The sequence below is a fragment of the Natrix helvetica genome, assembly GCF_964273705.1.
Source record: "Natrix helvetica genome assembly, chromosome: Z".
NCBI lineage: Eukaryota > Metazoa > Chordata > Lepidosauria > Squamata > Natricidae > Natrix > Natrix helvetica.
In genome coordinates, this window is record NC_138554.1 from 38,763,853 (window position 1) to 38,781,240 (window position 17,388).

The window sequence follows — 17,388 nt, forward strand, 5'->3', positions numbered from 1 at the left end:
GCGGCTTGTTTGCATAGGAAGAAAAGCCCACAAAAGACAGTCTGCACCCAAATCTTCTCATTACAGCATCATTCCTATTACCTGTCAACTAGCAAGTGGTTACTTCCCTCATCTCCTAAAACCTTTCATAGATAGGACAAAATCTACTCCATTTTGAATGTGAAGTAGTGGTTGAACTGTTGGCCTAGAAATTAGGAAATCTCGATTCTGTGATTTAGCTGCAGAAACTCATTGGATGACTCAATCACTCTTCTAACCCCTTGCAGGGTTATTGTGGGGGGAAAAATAGAAGGAACAAGTATTGTGTATGAATTTCTAAGCTAAAAGCAGTATGGCAATCAAAGAAGGAAATGATCAGGCCAACTTAGCTTTTGCAACTTCTGTGATCTATAATGAACTTTCATGGCAGGTTGACAGTGATACAGTGTGGAATGAGATGCATTCATCCAGTGCAGTCCGCATGGCTGTTGGCTGTTTGCTGGAGCTGGCCTTTAAAGTTGCATCAGGGGAACTTAAGGTAAATTATTCTTTGAATCCATTGACAGAAAGTGCATTAAAAGTGGTTGTGCTAATCATAATGAACACATTATTAAAGATACATGATTTTTTCATCCTTAGAATGGATATGCTGTCATCCGACCACCAGGTCACCATGCAGAAGAGTCTACTGCCATGTAAGTATATAATATAAAATGAGGGGGAAATATCTACATTTAACTACTGCAAAATTTTGAAATGTTACATTTTCTAAAGTGAATTCTTTTGGGAAAGTGGAATAAGTAAAGATGGATTTTTTTAAAAAAAAAACTATTTATGTGCCTTCTCAAATGAAATTCCATCACTTTTTTCTTGAATAACACTGCATATTTGATCTGTTAATGAAAAACTTATTTACTTACTTTACTTAGACATCCATACCCCCAAATATGTTTGGAAAATGGATGTATAAAAGGTGATAAGATTATTCCTTTTCATAGCATTCTGTGGTGCCTGTTACTATAAGTAGCATTTTTTAAAAGGTCAAATAAGAATAGATGCTACATGACCAAAGTGAAGTATCATTGTTTATTTCATTTAGTGGCAGGAGCATTCCAGGATTTTAGGCAAGGCTTTATCCTAATACTATTTGGAGAGGTGCGGTACAGAATCTAGTACCTGCTAGAATCATTTAGACATGCTCTACCAATGTACATATCCTTCATGAAATCTGACTATCTGCTGTAATGGAGAATGTTGGGCTTACGAAGGCCCTATTCTGGTAGAGTATATCAGTTCTTATGCTGCTTATCTAGCCTGGTCCAATAATGCCCTTTTTCCTTTTCATTTTGTTTAGGGGCTTTTGCTTCTTCAACTCTGTTGCAATTGCTGCTAAGCTTCTACAACAAAAGCTTGCCATCAATAAAATCCTCATTGTGGATTGGGTAAGGTGTTCCCCCCCTTTTCTACTCCAGTGGTCACTTACTCTCTTAGAAAGAGGCAAAGACCTTTAACCTAACTGCCATGCCAAAAAAGATAACTGCCATCCCCTCAGTAAAAATTTCCTCCACATTTGAAAAGAAGAAATAGATCCAGAACGCTTGCTTGTTTTTCAAAGTCCAGTGTCTGATATTCAAAATCTTGATCTCTTGAGTATGAAATTCTCAGAGTAACAGAAAATAAAATAAAATATCAGAACTAATAAAGAGCATTTCACTCAGTTTGTCATCAGCAGCGCCATCTTTAACAGAACAATAAGATTTGTCTTCGGGCTCTTTGTCCTACCTCATGGATTTCTTCTGAAGCTTTTCCTACATCAACCTTTAATGTCCTCCTTGGACATTATCTCTGCCCTAACTTGGGCCTTGTCTAGGTAAGGTAGCATCAGCAACTCTTTCAGATGTCCAGGTTCATCATTCTGTTATTTTAAGAGCTGAGATGTCATAGAACCTAATATGTAGCACACTTCTTTGGGAACATCAGAATCTTATGTGGGAATATTAATCTCCCATGAAATTTTGGCATTCATGTCTGAACTTTTGCAAATTATGTGAAAACACCAACATCTTATGAGGTTTGATGGTTTTATGAGCTTACAAAGGTGCATTTTTAAAAATTTAATATCCACCAATATAATAGAAGAGAGCTGTGAGTGTCTTGCTGTCTACATGCACCATGGATCCCAAACTGATTCTTCTACTTAAGTTCTACTTCGTGTTAATAGGATATCCATCATGGCAATGGGACCCAGCAGGCATTCTACAGTGATCCCAGTGTTTTGTACATTTCCCTCCATCGTTATGATAATGGAAATTTCTTCCCAGGGAGTGGAGCTCCTGAAGAGGTATGTGTATTCTTTTATATTTTTTTATCTGATTTGTAGAGCAAGAGATGCTAAAGGTGGAACCAGCTTGGAATCTGTAGGTTAAAAAACTAAAATATTTTAATCCCAAAATGTTTCAGGAATATGGAATAAAACTCCACCTTGAATTGGGTTCAAATATTTAAAGATTATGCATTAAAAACCCTGCTACATTTAAGAAAACTACATACAAAGTGTAATTTGGGAAAGTTTATGTAAAAAAATATGCGGATTTGAGTAAGTTGGGAGTGAACTGCAAATTTTTTTAGATATTCTTATCTTTATTATTTGTGTAAATAACTCAGAGTGTGAACATATTACTTTCTCCTCCTAATTTTTGCACACCACCAATCCTTGTGAGGTCAGTTAGGCTGAGAGAATGTAACCAGCCCAAATCGTCCAACCAACCTCCATACCTAAGGCGGGACTCAGTTTCCTGGTTTCTAGCTTAATGCCTTATCCATTAGGCAGTTTTTAAAAAATAGTTTATCTAAAATATGCCATAACTGTTTGATACTTAAATGCTTGTAAAGTTTACCCAAGCCAAATTTACACCGATCTGCCCACCCTTTGCCATACTTGGAGATTAATCAGCAATTCTCCTATTCATTGTTACTCATTTGAATCTGGTAACACATGGCTCCCCTTCAGTGGGATTTATGCTTACATATCTTTTTCCCCCACACCTTGGCAGCTCTCAGCATGGTAAACCCTATGGCTGAGGGCTTTTGTTATCCACCATGTTTTTTTCTTCCAGGTTGGTGGTGGGATGGGTGTAGGTTACAATGTAAACATTGCCTGGACTGGTGGAGTGGATCCCCCTATTGGCGATGTGGAATATCTAACAGCCTTCAGGTAGGTTTGCTATCCACAGTACATAAGAATGTGTAAAGCTCGGTGGCCCAACAAGGAATGTTTTGGTAAGCCCAGAACATTCTGTTTTTCTCCTGGAATGTGCCAAGGGATATATTGCCATTTTCAAAATAAAATTTACATGACAAATATAGTGTCACAATACTGTCAAATGTATTTCTTCCTCTTTTGCTTTGTGGCAAAATTCTAGAAGGCAAAAATTTCTTAGGTACTTAACAACTGGGATAGTCCAAGATTTTTCCTAAGGAGATCAAAATAAGCTGGCTGTCCTTCTCACTTCAACTCTGACAATGGGATGTGTTGTTTTTTCATTATGTTGCTACATTAGAGCAACTAAGACACGCTGCTCCAGTTTTCTCGGTCTGTGTTCTGTTGCCACTTCTTAGCATTTGTTGCTTGAGGTGACTACCTCTGCCTATTGCTATTGTAGGTATCATAAAGACTTTTATGGAACATTGGTTTATTCATGTTATGCTCATGTTATGCTATAAAATTCAGGGACACAAGATTTGCTTGTTGGTTTTGCTTTAGTAGACTAAAACAGTTCCCATTCTAACAATTGTTAAGTACAGTTAGGCAAAACCTTCTAATAGCCCAGGATTGTTTTTCATCTCTGATTTCTAGCATTCAAGGCTAAAAACCAGGCTGATAATGCACTGTGTAAGTTAAAATTATGAGTGATGCCAAGTTGAGGAAGGCTTATCTACAAATATATGGCCAGTTTAATTAAGTGCATTGGAGAAAGTTACAAAGACTCAGATAGGAAAGCTGAAATAGCTGGAATTTGGAATTTCCTAATCTGTACATTACAATTAATCCAGAGTTAATGCTGTCCTGCCTCCCATTCCTAAGAGACATCTGAGAGCTGTTTTGTGTCCTCCAGGACTGTGGTGATGCCTATAGCCCACGAGTTTTCTCCAGATATGGTCCTTGTTTCTGCTGGCTTCGATGCTGTTGAGGGACACTTATCCCCGTTGGGTGGATATTCTGTCACAGCCAAATGTGAGTGTGAGGAACGTGGGGCAAGATCCCTTTATAAACTTAGTTTATAAATAGGGAAACCTATTCACAGACTAGTTGGGAAAGGTATGAATAGATTTCCCAGTTAAGTTCCACTATGGAGCTAAAGTAAGATTCCAGTGTCTCCATAAGTTTCCTAACCTTAGCAAAAGACATTTGTCAGGTTAGAATTTCAAAACCAGTATGAATATAGAAGGATGTCTTATTGACAATAATTCAGCTATTTACCTCTTATAAATCATAGCTTTTCTGACATGCCTTTCTCAGCCTTATTAATTGCAGTGCCAAGAAAAGCTTGTATGCTGTGTTACTGAGCTATAATAATAATTATTATTTATTATCAGTGCATAACATATGTAAATGAGATTGGTTTTTTAAAATAATAATAATAAATTCTTTAGTCTCTCCATGTGTTTAAATGATGCCACAATAGTAAGAGCTGTAGCTCTTTTTATCTTATGATTTTTCCATAGAGATTGTTTTTCTCCACTTCCTTGATCTTTTGAAGTGTGTATCTCATACAAGCATTATTAAAAACCCAGGGCACAGAGGGTCCTGGGTAGTGGCTTAAAGACTATTTAAGCCTTCTTTCAAGTTCCAAGTAGCTTGATAAATGTCTTCATAAATGTTGAAGATACTGTTTTTCATCACAATAGACATCCATGACTTTCTTCAATTTCTAGCAAAGAGCAATGTAAAAGCTAACGCAGAAATCACTAATTCATATTTCCTTCTTGATCATGTAGGTTTTGGGCACCTGACCAAACAACTGATGGATCTAGCAGATGGGCGTGTTGTCCTAGCTTTAGAAGGTGGTCATGATCTGACTGCCATCTGTGATGCCTCTGAAGCCTGTGTCTCTGCCTTGCTTGGCATTGAGGTGGGTACAAGTAACAGAGGAGGGTGCTGGAAAAGTCTCAGTCAGACTTGGAATGGAAACATCAAAAGATTTTTGTGCATCTGTACTCCGCTTTATTATTTTTACAAATAACTCAAAGTGGTTAACGTATCCAATGCATCTTTCTATTTAAAGCAAAGGTAGCTCAATATTATTCTAAGAAATAGTAAAGTATTAAAATCAAGACAAAAATTAATTGTTCAAGCCTTGCAAAAGGCATCATCTTTACAAATATTCTGAACACAGAGGGTATAGGTCCCATGTGCTAGTAAGCAAATCTCTAATAAGATCTTAAAAAGGATTATCCTTTAGGAAAGAACATGTCTTTAAGAAGAAGGCTTTCACTTAGTTGATTCATGACATCTTTAATGGTGCCTGCACAAGGATCCTGAAATTGACAAAATATCTATTTTTGTGTATAGGAAATGGATCAATGTATGTAAGAAGGCCTCTAATAATCAGGGTTAGAGAAAAGACAAATGAGTCATGAAAATGGATAGAAGGGAAAATACAGATCTCTTTTAGATATACATGCAGAGTTTATGAGATATAAACATAAGAATATCACATTTCTAGAAGCGTATGGGGAGAAATAGAGACATTAAAGCAAAATAAATAATTTATTTTCTTATAATATCTAATATCCTCTAATAGTTCCAAATTTTTCATTCATAAAAAGATTCCTTAAGGCAGTTTTTGATTCTGTATCCAGGACCAAATCCAGAAGCCTCATGAAGCAGTTATAGGCTACTTCACTTAATTCAGATGCAACATGCAAGGGTTCTCTCAAAACCAGTTACAATTCAAAAGGGGATAAAACAGGGATACATTTTAGTGCCCCTGCTTATCAGCTTCTATATCAATGGCATATCCAAATGATCCACATTTCCATCCTTCTAAACTGTGGGATCACAGCATCTCCCTGCTGCTCTATGCAAACAACCAGTTGTGGTTATTCCCAGAACACCAATAGACTCAAAAGAGCTCTGAGAATTTTCATCCATATTGCGGTAATGAAAATCTGAAAATAATCTGTCGGAAAACCAAGATGGTAGGAAGATGATGGAATATTAACAGCCACAAAATAGAACAAGTGACTAGCTTTAAATATTTAGGGGTAATCATGCATGCCACTAGCTTGAGGAGAGCCCACTGCAAATGGGATACTGCTACTGGACAAAGGTCTGCCAATGCCATCCTTGTTGCGATCCAAGGGAGTATGTTCCCGTCGCACTCAAACTTTTTCAGGCTAAGCCTCTAGCCATGCTCCTTTATGGAACTTTGGTTGACTCTCCCCCCACCCTGCCCCTGGCTTTGTGTTTCACCTCTCTGGAAAGGGCACAATCTAAATTAATCAGAGCAGCTCTCCAGATACTATACTATGTCCCAAATACACACCTATGAGAGGAGACAGAGTCCAGAGTGCATCTATAAACCTTTTATTAAAGCTCAGCTTCTTTCCTTAAGGCTTAGCACCATTCATCTTCAGGGGGAGTGGGGGAAAACCAATCTACATGGGTCAAGGCTGTGGAATTTTAATATTTCAAATTTAGGCTACTCTCCCTCCACAGTTCTTAAGATGGAACATAATCAGGCGAAACAATCCCTGAAGCAAATGTTAAAGAATAAAAAAATGTTAAAGAGAGGCAAGCAGATCTAGGGAAAGATCCAACTTCCTATCAGCACCAACAATACACATACAGCTAGAAACACCTACTTTTCAAAAAGCTTTCTCTTGTGAACAATGCAGAGTCCTCCCTTCTGCAGTATTGAATTATAAATACAAACAAAAACACCCACATTGCCTGAAAAGTTTTTCCCCAGTGATTCCAGAGAGGTAGAAACTATAGAACATGTTCTTCTACGATTCTCCCTTGATGGAGACATCCAAACTAGATTCATACTTCCATTGGTCAATAGATATCCAGATCACCAGAATTCAGCCTATGCCTGGAAGCATTTATAACATGTATCAAACAATATGATTTGTTTTAGATATTTTTCTAGGCCACTATTTAGAATGCTAATACTCCTAAGAGTGTTTAGTTTTTTTCTAAATCTGACATGATTTTCAGCAGCAAAATAATAAAGATTTGGTGAATTGTGCATATACACCAGTACTAGAGGCAAAGTACAAGGAAACACGGTATATTTAAACAAATAAAAAACAAATGTCAATCAAACCTAAATAGAAACAAAGTTCATAAATTCATAATATTAAATGGATGGAATGGTATATGAAGGCTTTGTGGGAAATTGACACCATTTCCCCAATTATTTTCACATGCACTTTTTTTTCTTGGGCTCCCAATTATTTAAACTATTTATCTTTTCTTATGATTTCTATCCAGATTAGAAATAAAAAAGCTAAACTCGAGTTTCCTTTGTTTCAGTTGGAACAGTTGGATCAAGCTCTGTTACAACAAAAACCCAATCCAAATGCCATAGCTACATTGGAGAATGTCATTGAAATCCAGAGTAAGTTTTTTGGGCATGCTCTTGGCTTCATGTTCCATTTTCTTATGGAAAAAGGAGATTTGTTAAAGAAAAGCTTGCACTGGAGATTTATTCTTAATCCAGGTTAGGATTATAGCTGTGTAATATAAAACAGCACATATTCATCTTTGTAACTTTAGGGAACATGGATTTCAATTCCCAGAATTCCCCAGTCAGTATTTTGGTATGAAGAACAGGGGTTGGCAACATGCTTGTAAGTGGCAGGTTGCCCTTTATATTCAACATGGCATCTGCAATATTCTCAACTAATCTAAAATTAATGTGGCAAAAGAATTGTTAGTGATATAAAATAGAAACCTTAAACATTTTACCATATGTGGGGTTGGGAGCCGGGTGGTACCATCTAATTCGGAGCCATAACATTTAGGGTTTAAACATGGCTTATTAACCTCCCAGTTCAATTCCCTAGAAACAACAGCTACAGTAGCCCAAACAAATGGCCTTCCAGCATCTGCTTAAAATACCAGAGAAGTCCACTATATTTTGAAGTGGTAGTTTAGATGTTTCCCTGAATTTTAGCACAAATGCTCTCGCTTGCAACCACCCTATTGTCCTAGTCCTGCTTTCTGGCTCATCAGATTTGTTTTGCTACTTTCTCAGCAGTCTTTAGATGCTAGAAGAGCGCATGCCTGATATTTCTCATCTCTAAGCTACACTTAACTGGCTAGTTCTAACTTTATAGTTCTACTCAAGATTTGTTAGGGATACTAGTCATTTATTTAATTAATCTCCTTAATCATAACCATAGCAAGTTGTTGATTATAGGCATGATTATAGAAAGAAGTGTGCCAATAAAGATCCCAGAGGTGTTTATTTCATTGATAGTGTGATGGATTTGAAAATGGTAGGCAGGTAGACAAGGCAGGAATTCAACCAAGTACTCGAATTTCTAAACTAATGCTTGGCAATTGTATCACAGGCAAACACTGGAATTCAGTGAAAAGTTCTGCAGCAATTGTTGGCTGTTCGTTGCTGGAGGCCCAAAAGGGAGAAGCAGAAGAAGCAGAGACTGTCAGTGCAATGGCATCACTGTCAGTGGACACAGAGCAGGGAAAAGCAGACTGTGATGTCAGGTAGGTTCATTTTGGGAGATAGCAAATGTCTGTTTGTGAGGGGGGGGGTTAGGTGTAATCTGCCTGATCAGGTTGCCCCAGCACCATGTGTACTATTGTTCCTGGTGGGCAGGAATCACTTAGGCACCCCCAGATCCACCAGGAAGAGTTGCACTGCCTGTCTTTTCTTGATTTGCATCAACCAACGTTGCTCAAATTGAGAAACATTGTCATAGTCTTTATGTTGGTGTGTCAGTCCTTTAATTTGTCAGAAATTACAGCAAGTACACCAATGGTCAAAGCCCATCTGGAAAGTGCTAGGTTGGGCATAACTGTCATTAGACCTCATCTCCGCCCAGAACAAAGTCTTTGAATTGAACTAACGATTCAAAATAGTAGTAGCTCCTACTACTATCAGAACACCCTTTGAAAAGTCTTTCATCAACAGCACAGCCAATAGCTGACTTAACTTCCATAACAGGGAGAGACTATTAATCATTATCTTTTGCCTTCTTTCCTTCCTTCTTCCTACAGATCGGTAGAAGAGCCAATGGAGGCTGAACCAGTGTTGTGAAGTGCCAAGACTTCAATTTCTGTAGCTGTCACTCTGTGGGTTTAATTGGTCATTTGTGAGTTCGTTAAAACAACAACAAAATTATTTTTTTTTATCTATTAAAAAGAAAAAAAGGAAAAAAAAAGAGTTGCACTGGACAAAATGAGCCTCTGTGTGTGTGCGTGATTGCGTCAGTCTCCAAGCATTTGTTCTCACCAGCATCACCATTTTGTCCTGACTCTTTGGAGATTTGTGAAGGAACTTGGTGAGGGGGCTTTCACGTGGACATCTCCATTATTCCTTTTTCAGATATCATTCCCTCCCCACTCCTCCCTTCATTGGACACTAAACCTGTTTTTCTGTCTCTTTGTCTCTTATACCTCCAGTTAGTAAGAGGTGTCAAAAGAATACTTTTCCTCAGAATCATTTTTTCCAATGTTCAGGTGTATCCTAATTCAGAAGTAATCAAAATCTTGAATCTGGATGCCCATTTTGAGCAAGGAATTGTTGGATTTAATGATCTTTTAATTGATTACTCTTGTAATTCAGTTTTTCATCTCCTCTTTCCTCTTCCATATACATATATATATAATTTTCCCTCCTTCGTTTGTTTGGAATGAAAGAGAAATGGATTGCAGTCTGAACAAAGGGACCCACAGCTGCCTCTTGCATTTTAGAGTCTAGAACAGGAGAATTTTCCTATGCAGCACAGAGCCCCAGAGGTTCTACTGTCCTAGGCAGGCCATCCATATTACCGGTTTGCATTGAGCCAGACTTGCCCACTTCACCTCTTCCTAAATCTGATCCTGAAACAGCATTCCTTTCTCCTGGGTTGTTTGCAAAATGAGTTGGGGTTGAAAATCCCTCCTCCCCCCCTCCCCCCCCCCAAGCCCTGAATTTTCAAAATGCCTTTCCCCTGATTTTGCAATTTTTAATGTTTTTATTCTCTTTCCTACCCCCAAAAATAGATTCATAAATATTTGGATTTAATGCTACCTTTGTTGCCTAAATCTCTCTATTCATCTCAGCTCTAAGCTGTTCCTCAATTTGTATAGTTCTGGTTTAAGCTCCCAAGATGGGGAGAAAGGGGAAAAAGTGTGCCTTTAAGTCATTTTTGTTAATGCCTTAATTTATCTGTAAGTTCATTTTTACACCATCCCTCCTCAGTCCTATCCCTTTTTGATTTGCCATCTAATTAACAATTATACTACATAAAGACAGAAAGGAATCACATATATATCCCCAGCCTCAATGCATGTTTTGGCCCTGATCCTGCACCAGGCATGTTCAAAGAAACCATGAATATCTCACCAGCCTGGGGATCATTGTGGATGAGCATTAACTCACTTCCAACACAGTGCAGTTCTGTGTGACTGCATCATCACTCAGCTGTGCTTTGATTTGCACATCTGAATTATGTGTCCTGTTTATGCCTGCAGTTCTCAATCTGTCAAGCGATATATGCGATATATGCGTGCAAGCCTATTTACAAGGATGGACCTCCTTAATTGGATCACTCTGTGTGTCATAAAATCCTTTTTGTAACAAAAGTTTTGCATATGGTGGACTGTTTCATGACCAATGCTTTGACATTCTCTCTTTTCGCTATTTTTCTTTCTCCTCCACTCTGTCATTGTTTGAAAGACTCCTTGTCATTTATTGTAAATAATTTGATTTCTTGTATCACTTGTACAAACTCTGTTTTGATGAAAGTTTGTCCATTCATAAAGAAAAAACAAAGAAAAAGAAAAAGGAGAGAATTCTTTGCTGTTACTTCACCAGCCAAAAAGAGGGGGGGAAATAGAAACAGAACAATTTTAGCTTTTAAAAGAAATGGATATAAAGAAAAAAAAGGTATATAATTTTATTACAGATGTATTATTTAATAGTATTTTTTTAACTCGTACCAACTCTCCTTTCCTTTGGAAAGCTGATAGCAGGGATAATGAAGCAAAGGAAAAGATGGGGCTTGATACTGTTTTCACTAACCAGGGCTGTGGGATTTCTAAGCTGTGTGTGGGAGGGGGAGGCACTCGGGAGGGGATAATTGTGAAAATGTAAGGCTGTGACATTTTTAGCTGCACGTATGGAAACCTTGCCAGGGTCTATTTTAAGGATTCCTGCATTTGTTCAGGTTTAGTCCTCCCAAATGTTCCATTGTGTGCATGTGTGAATGATACTTCTTTCCAGATTTTCCTATAATTATTCTTATAGTCATGATGAGTGGAATGTCGTGTCTTGACAGTGCTATGTTCTGTTTTCTTTCCTGTTTTTCCTTCTGTGGTAATGAAGACCACTGTTTCAATACCATCTGTTGCCCTGATTTATCAAACAGTGCATGCCTGAAGATAGCTTCTTTTCATCACCACATTAGCCAAAAGCTTTCTGCTTGGGGAGAGATATAAGGAGGGTTGGAGACTTCCCACATCAACTTGGTAATGCACACTTTGTCCCACCAAGATCTACTTGTGGCAGCCTGAGCACTGCTAGGTACTGTAATGTACTATTCCCTCATACTATGTTTTGGATATTTAAAATTGTCATGATCAAACTGTGGACTATACAATACAAGGCATCAGTGATCCTTACCATTTAGCTCTTACCATTTCTGAATTTCATTACTTTTTTTTTAAAAAAAAGCCAATATATGCAAGTGTATATTTGGAAGTGAGGAATAGTAAGGAAAACCAAGTTTCATGGGAAATGAGAAGCAGTAAATTATATATTTGCTAGGAAAGGTACCTGGGTGATGTAAAATACCAGTACCACCTATAGTGTTAATTACAGAAGCCTTTTGGATATTCTTCAAATGTGTTGGACTTCAATTTCTATCTTCTGTAGACCAGAGGGGACATCAGGCTCGGAATGGGCTACATGTCATCATTCTCAGATTACACCAAATTTTACACCAAATGGAAAAGCAGCAAAATAAATGTGGTTGCTAATGACAGAAACCAGAAGACTTGAGTAGGACACACCACAACTCTTCCATCCCTCCATATCATCTCTGTAACTCAGTAGCATGCACTGTGCAGCCTTCTGCTTAACGTTAACACAACTAAAGCAAGTGCCTTTGCCATTCACACAGTGACTCAGTTCACACATTGTAGTAAATTGTACTCTGGTGTATTTGGTTTTGGTTGAATGCTGTGTATGAACAAGACATTGTAATTTGTAAAATGTGATTCATGGTTATAGCAGAGATCAGCAACTTTTCAATTGCTCAAAAAGTAGCTGTCATTTTGCATCTATACTTGTCTTTAAATTATGCTTTGCCAAATATGGAGCACTCATTAGGTGTAACTCAGTAATGAAAAACCATATTTTTAATCTGGGACTTTCAGATGTATTGAACTTTTAGTTCTCCTAATCCTTCAGCCAACATGGATTGACTATTATCAGAACTGAAATTCAGCATGTTTAGAAGTCTGGAAGGCACCAGACTGGGGAAGGCCTTTCTGATAAGAGGGGAATGATTACTAGGTCAGATGGTCAACTGTGGCTCTTGTCCAATTGTCCAAAGCTATTCGTCTTCAGTGCCAGCCATCCCATCCCATAATTTCACATCTGATTCCTTGACTTAGAGAGATTGCATTTATACCCTGTGGAGAAGTTTCTTCAAACTCCAAAATGACCTTTTTCTTCTTGGGCAAGGCTTAGACCCTTTGTCTTTTTTGCTGCCTTCAAAAAGGGGCAAATATTTTGAGTCTATGGATTTCATTATAATAAGTTGAATAAAGTAAACCAGCACCATCCTATGCATGTCTACACAGAAGGAAACATCGTTGAATTAAACAGGGCTTATTCACCAGTAAATGTAGACAGGATTGTAACCTAAGATGTAGTGAAAACAATATATAACCCAATTGGGCACCGTCCCAATGAGTATTTTGAATTTTCAAGGTAGCTCGTTGGCTTGACACAGATAATGCTTATCGAAGGCATTTCGATGATTCTGTAAGTAAAGATTTCTGACATGAAAAATTTTGGGCTTCTGAATGTTGTTGGATTCCAGTTAGATTCTAGCTGCCCAGGATAATTTGAGGCAGTCATCCTATGAGTTCTAAGCCTGAAAAAGATCAGAACTGATGGGATTTGAAGCATCAAAACTCCGGAAGATTTTCTTTCTGTACAGAATGAACTATTACTCCTTTAAAATGCTGATACTTTTCCTTTGTCCACACAGGAGATGCAGATATTTTCTTTATTTGTACATTGTACATTTGTATGCATCTTAACAAGTGTTGCTGCATTTGATTTATGGGCATTAGGCAGTCCTAGAGATTTGCAGCAGGCTAATTGCTGGCTTCTGGCTGTTTGCCCACCCCTACACAAGAGCCTAGAAACCGTCAGGCTCCCATTTGTGTGTGCCATGGGGTAACCCATGAACTTGTGTGTGCATTACCAGGGTTGTTGGAAATAGTCTCTCACCCTAGAATACACTGCAGGCTTTTCAATGTCCATTAAATCAATTTCTATAAAAATGCAGCTTACATTCAGTGGGCCAAGCTAATTATCCAGTGGCATAGGTATAAAAATATATTACTCTCCACTACCATTTTTCCACTTAATAGATTCATAATCATGATAAATGACACAAAAGCTCTACCACTGCAATTATACAAATCACTCTACCTAAAGTAAAAAAGACTACAGCTAAATATATCCATGTATTCCATAAAACTTACAATTGGGAAATGGTAGTTCCACTTTTAAGCTTTGTTACATCTACATTTGTTTCTGCCATCTCTTTGTTTAGGTGAGGTGGGGACAGAAAAAAATCTCCATTAACCATTGTTTTCATATTTTTCATCTTGAGGTTTTTTGAGGGGGGGATGGATGGGGAGGAGGGAGAAAGAAACCAAGTTCTGGCCAAGAACAGCAACTATTTTTGAAAAGCCATTAGTCCTTAGGACACCAGCATTGTACAACTTCGTGCTACAGCTCCAATTCCATGAAGTATTAAACTGTCATAGAGATGGTTATCGTTGGGAGGAATTAGGACTTTTTTCGTCTTTTTCCTCCCTTCTAAACACCCCCCCCCCCCTGGCAAGATGCCCCACATGTAGACAATATCTGTAGATTTTCTTTTTCCTGCTTTCTGTCTCTTGCTCTGAATACAATTTTCAGTTGAGTATTTTGTAAGATGTTGCAATGTTTGTCCTTGTGTAAATAAAATTGTTTCTGGCAATCTTCTGTGGTAAAAATCAATGTGTGGAGCTATCTTGCTTTCCCCCCCCCTCCTTTTTTGATGTGTGTATCATCTTTAGTTTTCTGACTTTCTGAACCCCAAGGGAAAAGAATTCTAACATGTCAGCAGTATCCTGAGCCAGACCAATCTCTCTATTTCTGCTTTTGGAGTAGCTTTCTCCATCTGGATATCCTCTATGTTACACTATATTTCCCATTCCTTTTGGATTTGTAGTGCACACAACTGAAGGTCAAAAGTTTGGACTAGACCAGTGTTTTTTAAACTTGACAAGATGTATGGACTTCAATTCCCAGAATTCCCCCCAGCCAGTCTGATGAGTGGTCCTTTAATATCCCTAAAGCACATGCAAATTCCAAGTATTTAATTCTTGGCATGTAAAGTCTTTCCCATGCAACAATAGGAAATCAATGATGGCATTCTGCTGTCCCACTCCATGTGTGATATTGAGGCAATAAGATTATAATATAAGATACCATCTGGATAACCATGAATCTTTATTTCTCATTGGTGGCAGTTCTATGGGTATTTGATGGTTATTATGGTGAAGCCCCAACCGCACAATAAATAATGCAGAGCATTGATTGCCCATATAGTGCTTAGACTTTTTCAATGGTGCTGTATTTTTGTTCTCTTGGAGAGAGCTTCATTGGAAGGTGGATCACAGGACGGTCCACCCCTCCATGACTTTGGATGTGCACCAACACCTAAGCCTATGTTGGAAGTTATCTATTTGTAAAACAAAGAGTTAGAAAAATCTGCCCCTTTCAGTACTGCTTTCCCACACACAGCATTGTTTATCAAATATCTACTGGCATTCTTTGGTCCACTTCACACTTGGGGTTTTTGTCTTTCTTGGGTCCCCGAGTGGTTGAATCACAGTAGAAAAATGAGGTATGAACTTTTCATAATACCCCACTACCCTCTGCTGTGTAGAAACCCTGATACTTGGTCTGTAATTTGCTTTCTTTACCAAGTAATAACAATAGTACTTCTTCTTCTGCATTAAGCTCCTTTGACTTTAAACCCTCATCATGGTGTCCTTTCTGTCCTTCCTTGTCTGTTTCTAAATGTTTCTGGGCAATGTGTCCTAGGGCTTTTAATTTATTCCTCTGCATTAATATATATTCTATTAAATTCTAAAAGTTTTCCAATTTTTCATCTCAGCCTTAATAATGTCTAAAACTCTTAAAGTAACTCAAATAAGCTAAACCCCATGGCCTGAGGAATTTCCTACTCTACTAGGGTTATTGACCAGCTCCTCAGCAATTATTTTGCTTTCTCGTTTCTTAAAGGAACTGCTTCAGGATATCAAATTGCATAATCACAGACATCTAGGATATATTTGTTGTCTATACTGGATTATGGAAGAGGGCTTGCAAGGTCCGGGGCTGTTTTTTTTTTTTTAAAGGAACTGGGATTAAAGGCACTTTTTCCACTGGAAATTTATTATGTTCACCTTTTGGTTACAGTGATTGACAAACAGGGTAGGATCTACATGTCATATCTTTACAAACAACTGACTAACAAGATGTAATATTTGAATGTGTCCAATCTATCCAGATGTCCACATCATGGCTTTTCATGGGCTAGTTTCAATATAGCCACACAACATTCCCGAGGAACTATTTGTTTGATTTGTTCCTTGTATATGGATACAGCCTAATCTGGAACAGCAACCCTGATTGTTGGAACCTGGTTATTGTTTCCCAGCTTCCCTCCTTTTCCTCTGGTAACCAACAATCATTTGGTCTCCCTTTTGTACTCCCACTATCTTAGTCTCCGAATTGATTTTTTTTCATCTAGGTCTAACCCCTAGTAAGTAGAAAATGTATTCCAATTACTAGGTTACACAGAAAGTTAGGGTTAGGGCCTGGGCCTAATTTTACACCAATGGGACATCTTAGTCTGACCAAACACATTGATAAGAGGTTCTTTTCCCATATTCTGCCTTTTTTAACTAAATGAGAGCATACTAACAATTCTCTACTCCCAGTATCTACTAGACCTTTAATTAAACTCATTAGTTTTTGCTGGAATCATTCTTCACTAGAGGTGCTTACATTACTGCAGACATTTTGCCCTCTATCCTTAGTGTTTTGACAAATATCCACTTTTCCTAGAATTGTAACAACTATGAGTCTCTCTAGCTTCCCAAAGCCTTCCTTTCATTTGAGCAAGATGGCTCAAAATGCTAAAGGCTTTTTTACACATTTTTTCCTTAGCCTTTCCAGCTCTTTATGGTTCCTATTTTCTAGAACAGAAAAAAAATTCTTTCTCCTTTTGTATCTATATCCTCAACTTTTTTTTGCCAGTTAATCCTCAGCCTCCTGCTGTTGACCCATTTCTAGGTTGTGATCCCCAAATCTTATTTTGCTAGGGAATGCTTGTAAAATTGTCCTAAAGTTACCACCTTTTCTTTGCTTCTTTCATCTGGCCTCAACCATTTTCTATTATTCTTCTCCACAATTCACCTCTGCCTATAGGTTTAAGGAGTTGCATCATACTGAATAAGATTAACTCTTTAGTATTGTAATAATCAATCAGTTCCCTAGCAGAAAGGCTACTATAAGTCCTTAGAGCTTTTCTGTTAAACACAGGGCTAATCTGGTCAAACTAGTAGTAGCAACAATTTCAAACATAGTAAAATAAGCATCTTTCTCTTAGGTTCTTTATATCTTTGGGATTGCCTCCCTGCTCTGTAAATTCTAAAACCGTAGAGGTGACTGTTGAGTAAGTCTTTCAGCCCCATAAAACTCCTCTTCTTGCTTCTCTTTCACTCTTTTCCCATTCAAGCCTCCTTTTCTCTCCGTCTCCCTCCAAAGCTACTCTTCTTTTTTTAACTAAAGCTTTTCCTCTTGCTGCTGCTTCAGCATTTCTGTAATACTGACCCCTTTTCTGGGTAGTCTTTCTTTAGCTTAAAAGCAG

At 37.9% G+C, this 17,388-nt stretch overlaps 1 protein-coding gene across 1 annotated transcript in view; it reads left to right on the forward strand.

The window, feature by feature from the left end:
* HDAC5 (histone deacetylase 5) overlaps positions 1-17,388 on the forward strand; it is a 118,048-nt gene extending 100,660 nt beyond the window's left edge. Inside the window, exons 16-25 of the mRNA XM_081970986.1 lie at positions 410-517; positions 619-674; positions 1,334-1,421; positions 2,201-2,320; positions 3,096-3,193; positions 4,095-4,213; positions 4,978-5,111; positions 7,523-7,607; positions 8,566-8,719; positions 9,233-17,388. Coding sequence (XP_081827112.1) covers positions 410-517; positions 619-674; positions 1,334-1,421; positions 2,201-2,320; positions 3,096-3,193; positions 4,095-4,213; positions 4,978-5,111; positions 7,523-7,607; positions 8,566-8,719; positions 9,233-9,272 — 1,002 coding nt within the window. The 3' untranslated portion in view covers positions 9,273-17,388. The remainder of the gene's footprint in view (positions 1-409; positions 518-618; positions 675-1,333; positions 1,422-2,200; positions 2,321-3,095; positions 3,194-4,094; positions 4,214-4,977; positions 5,112-7,522; positions 7,608-8,565; positions 8,720-9,232) is intronic.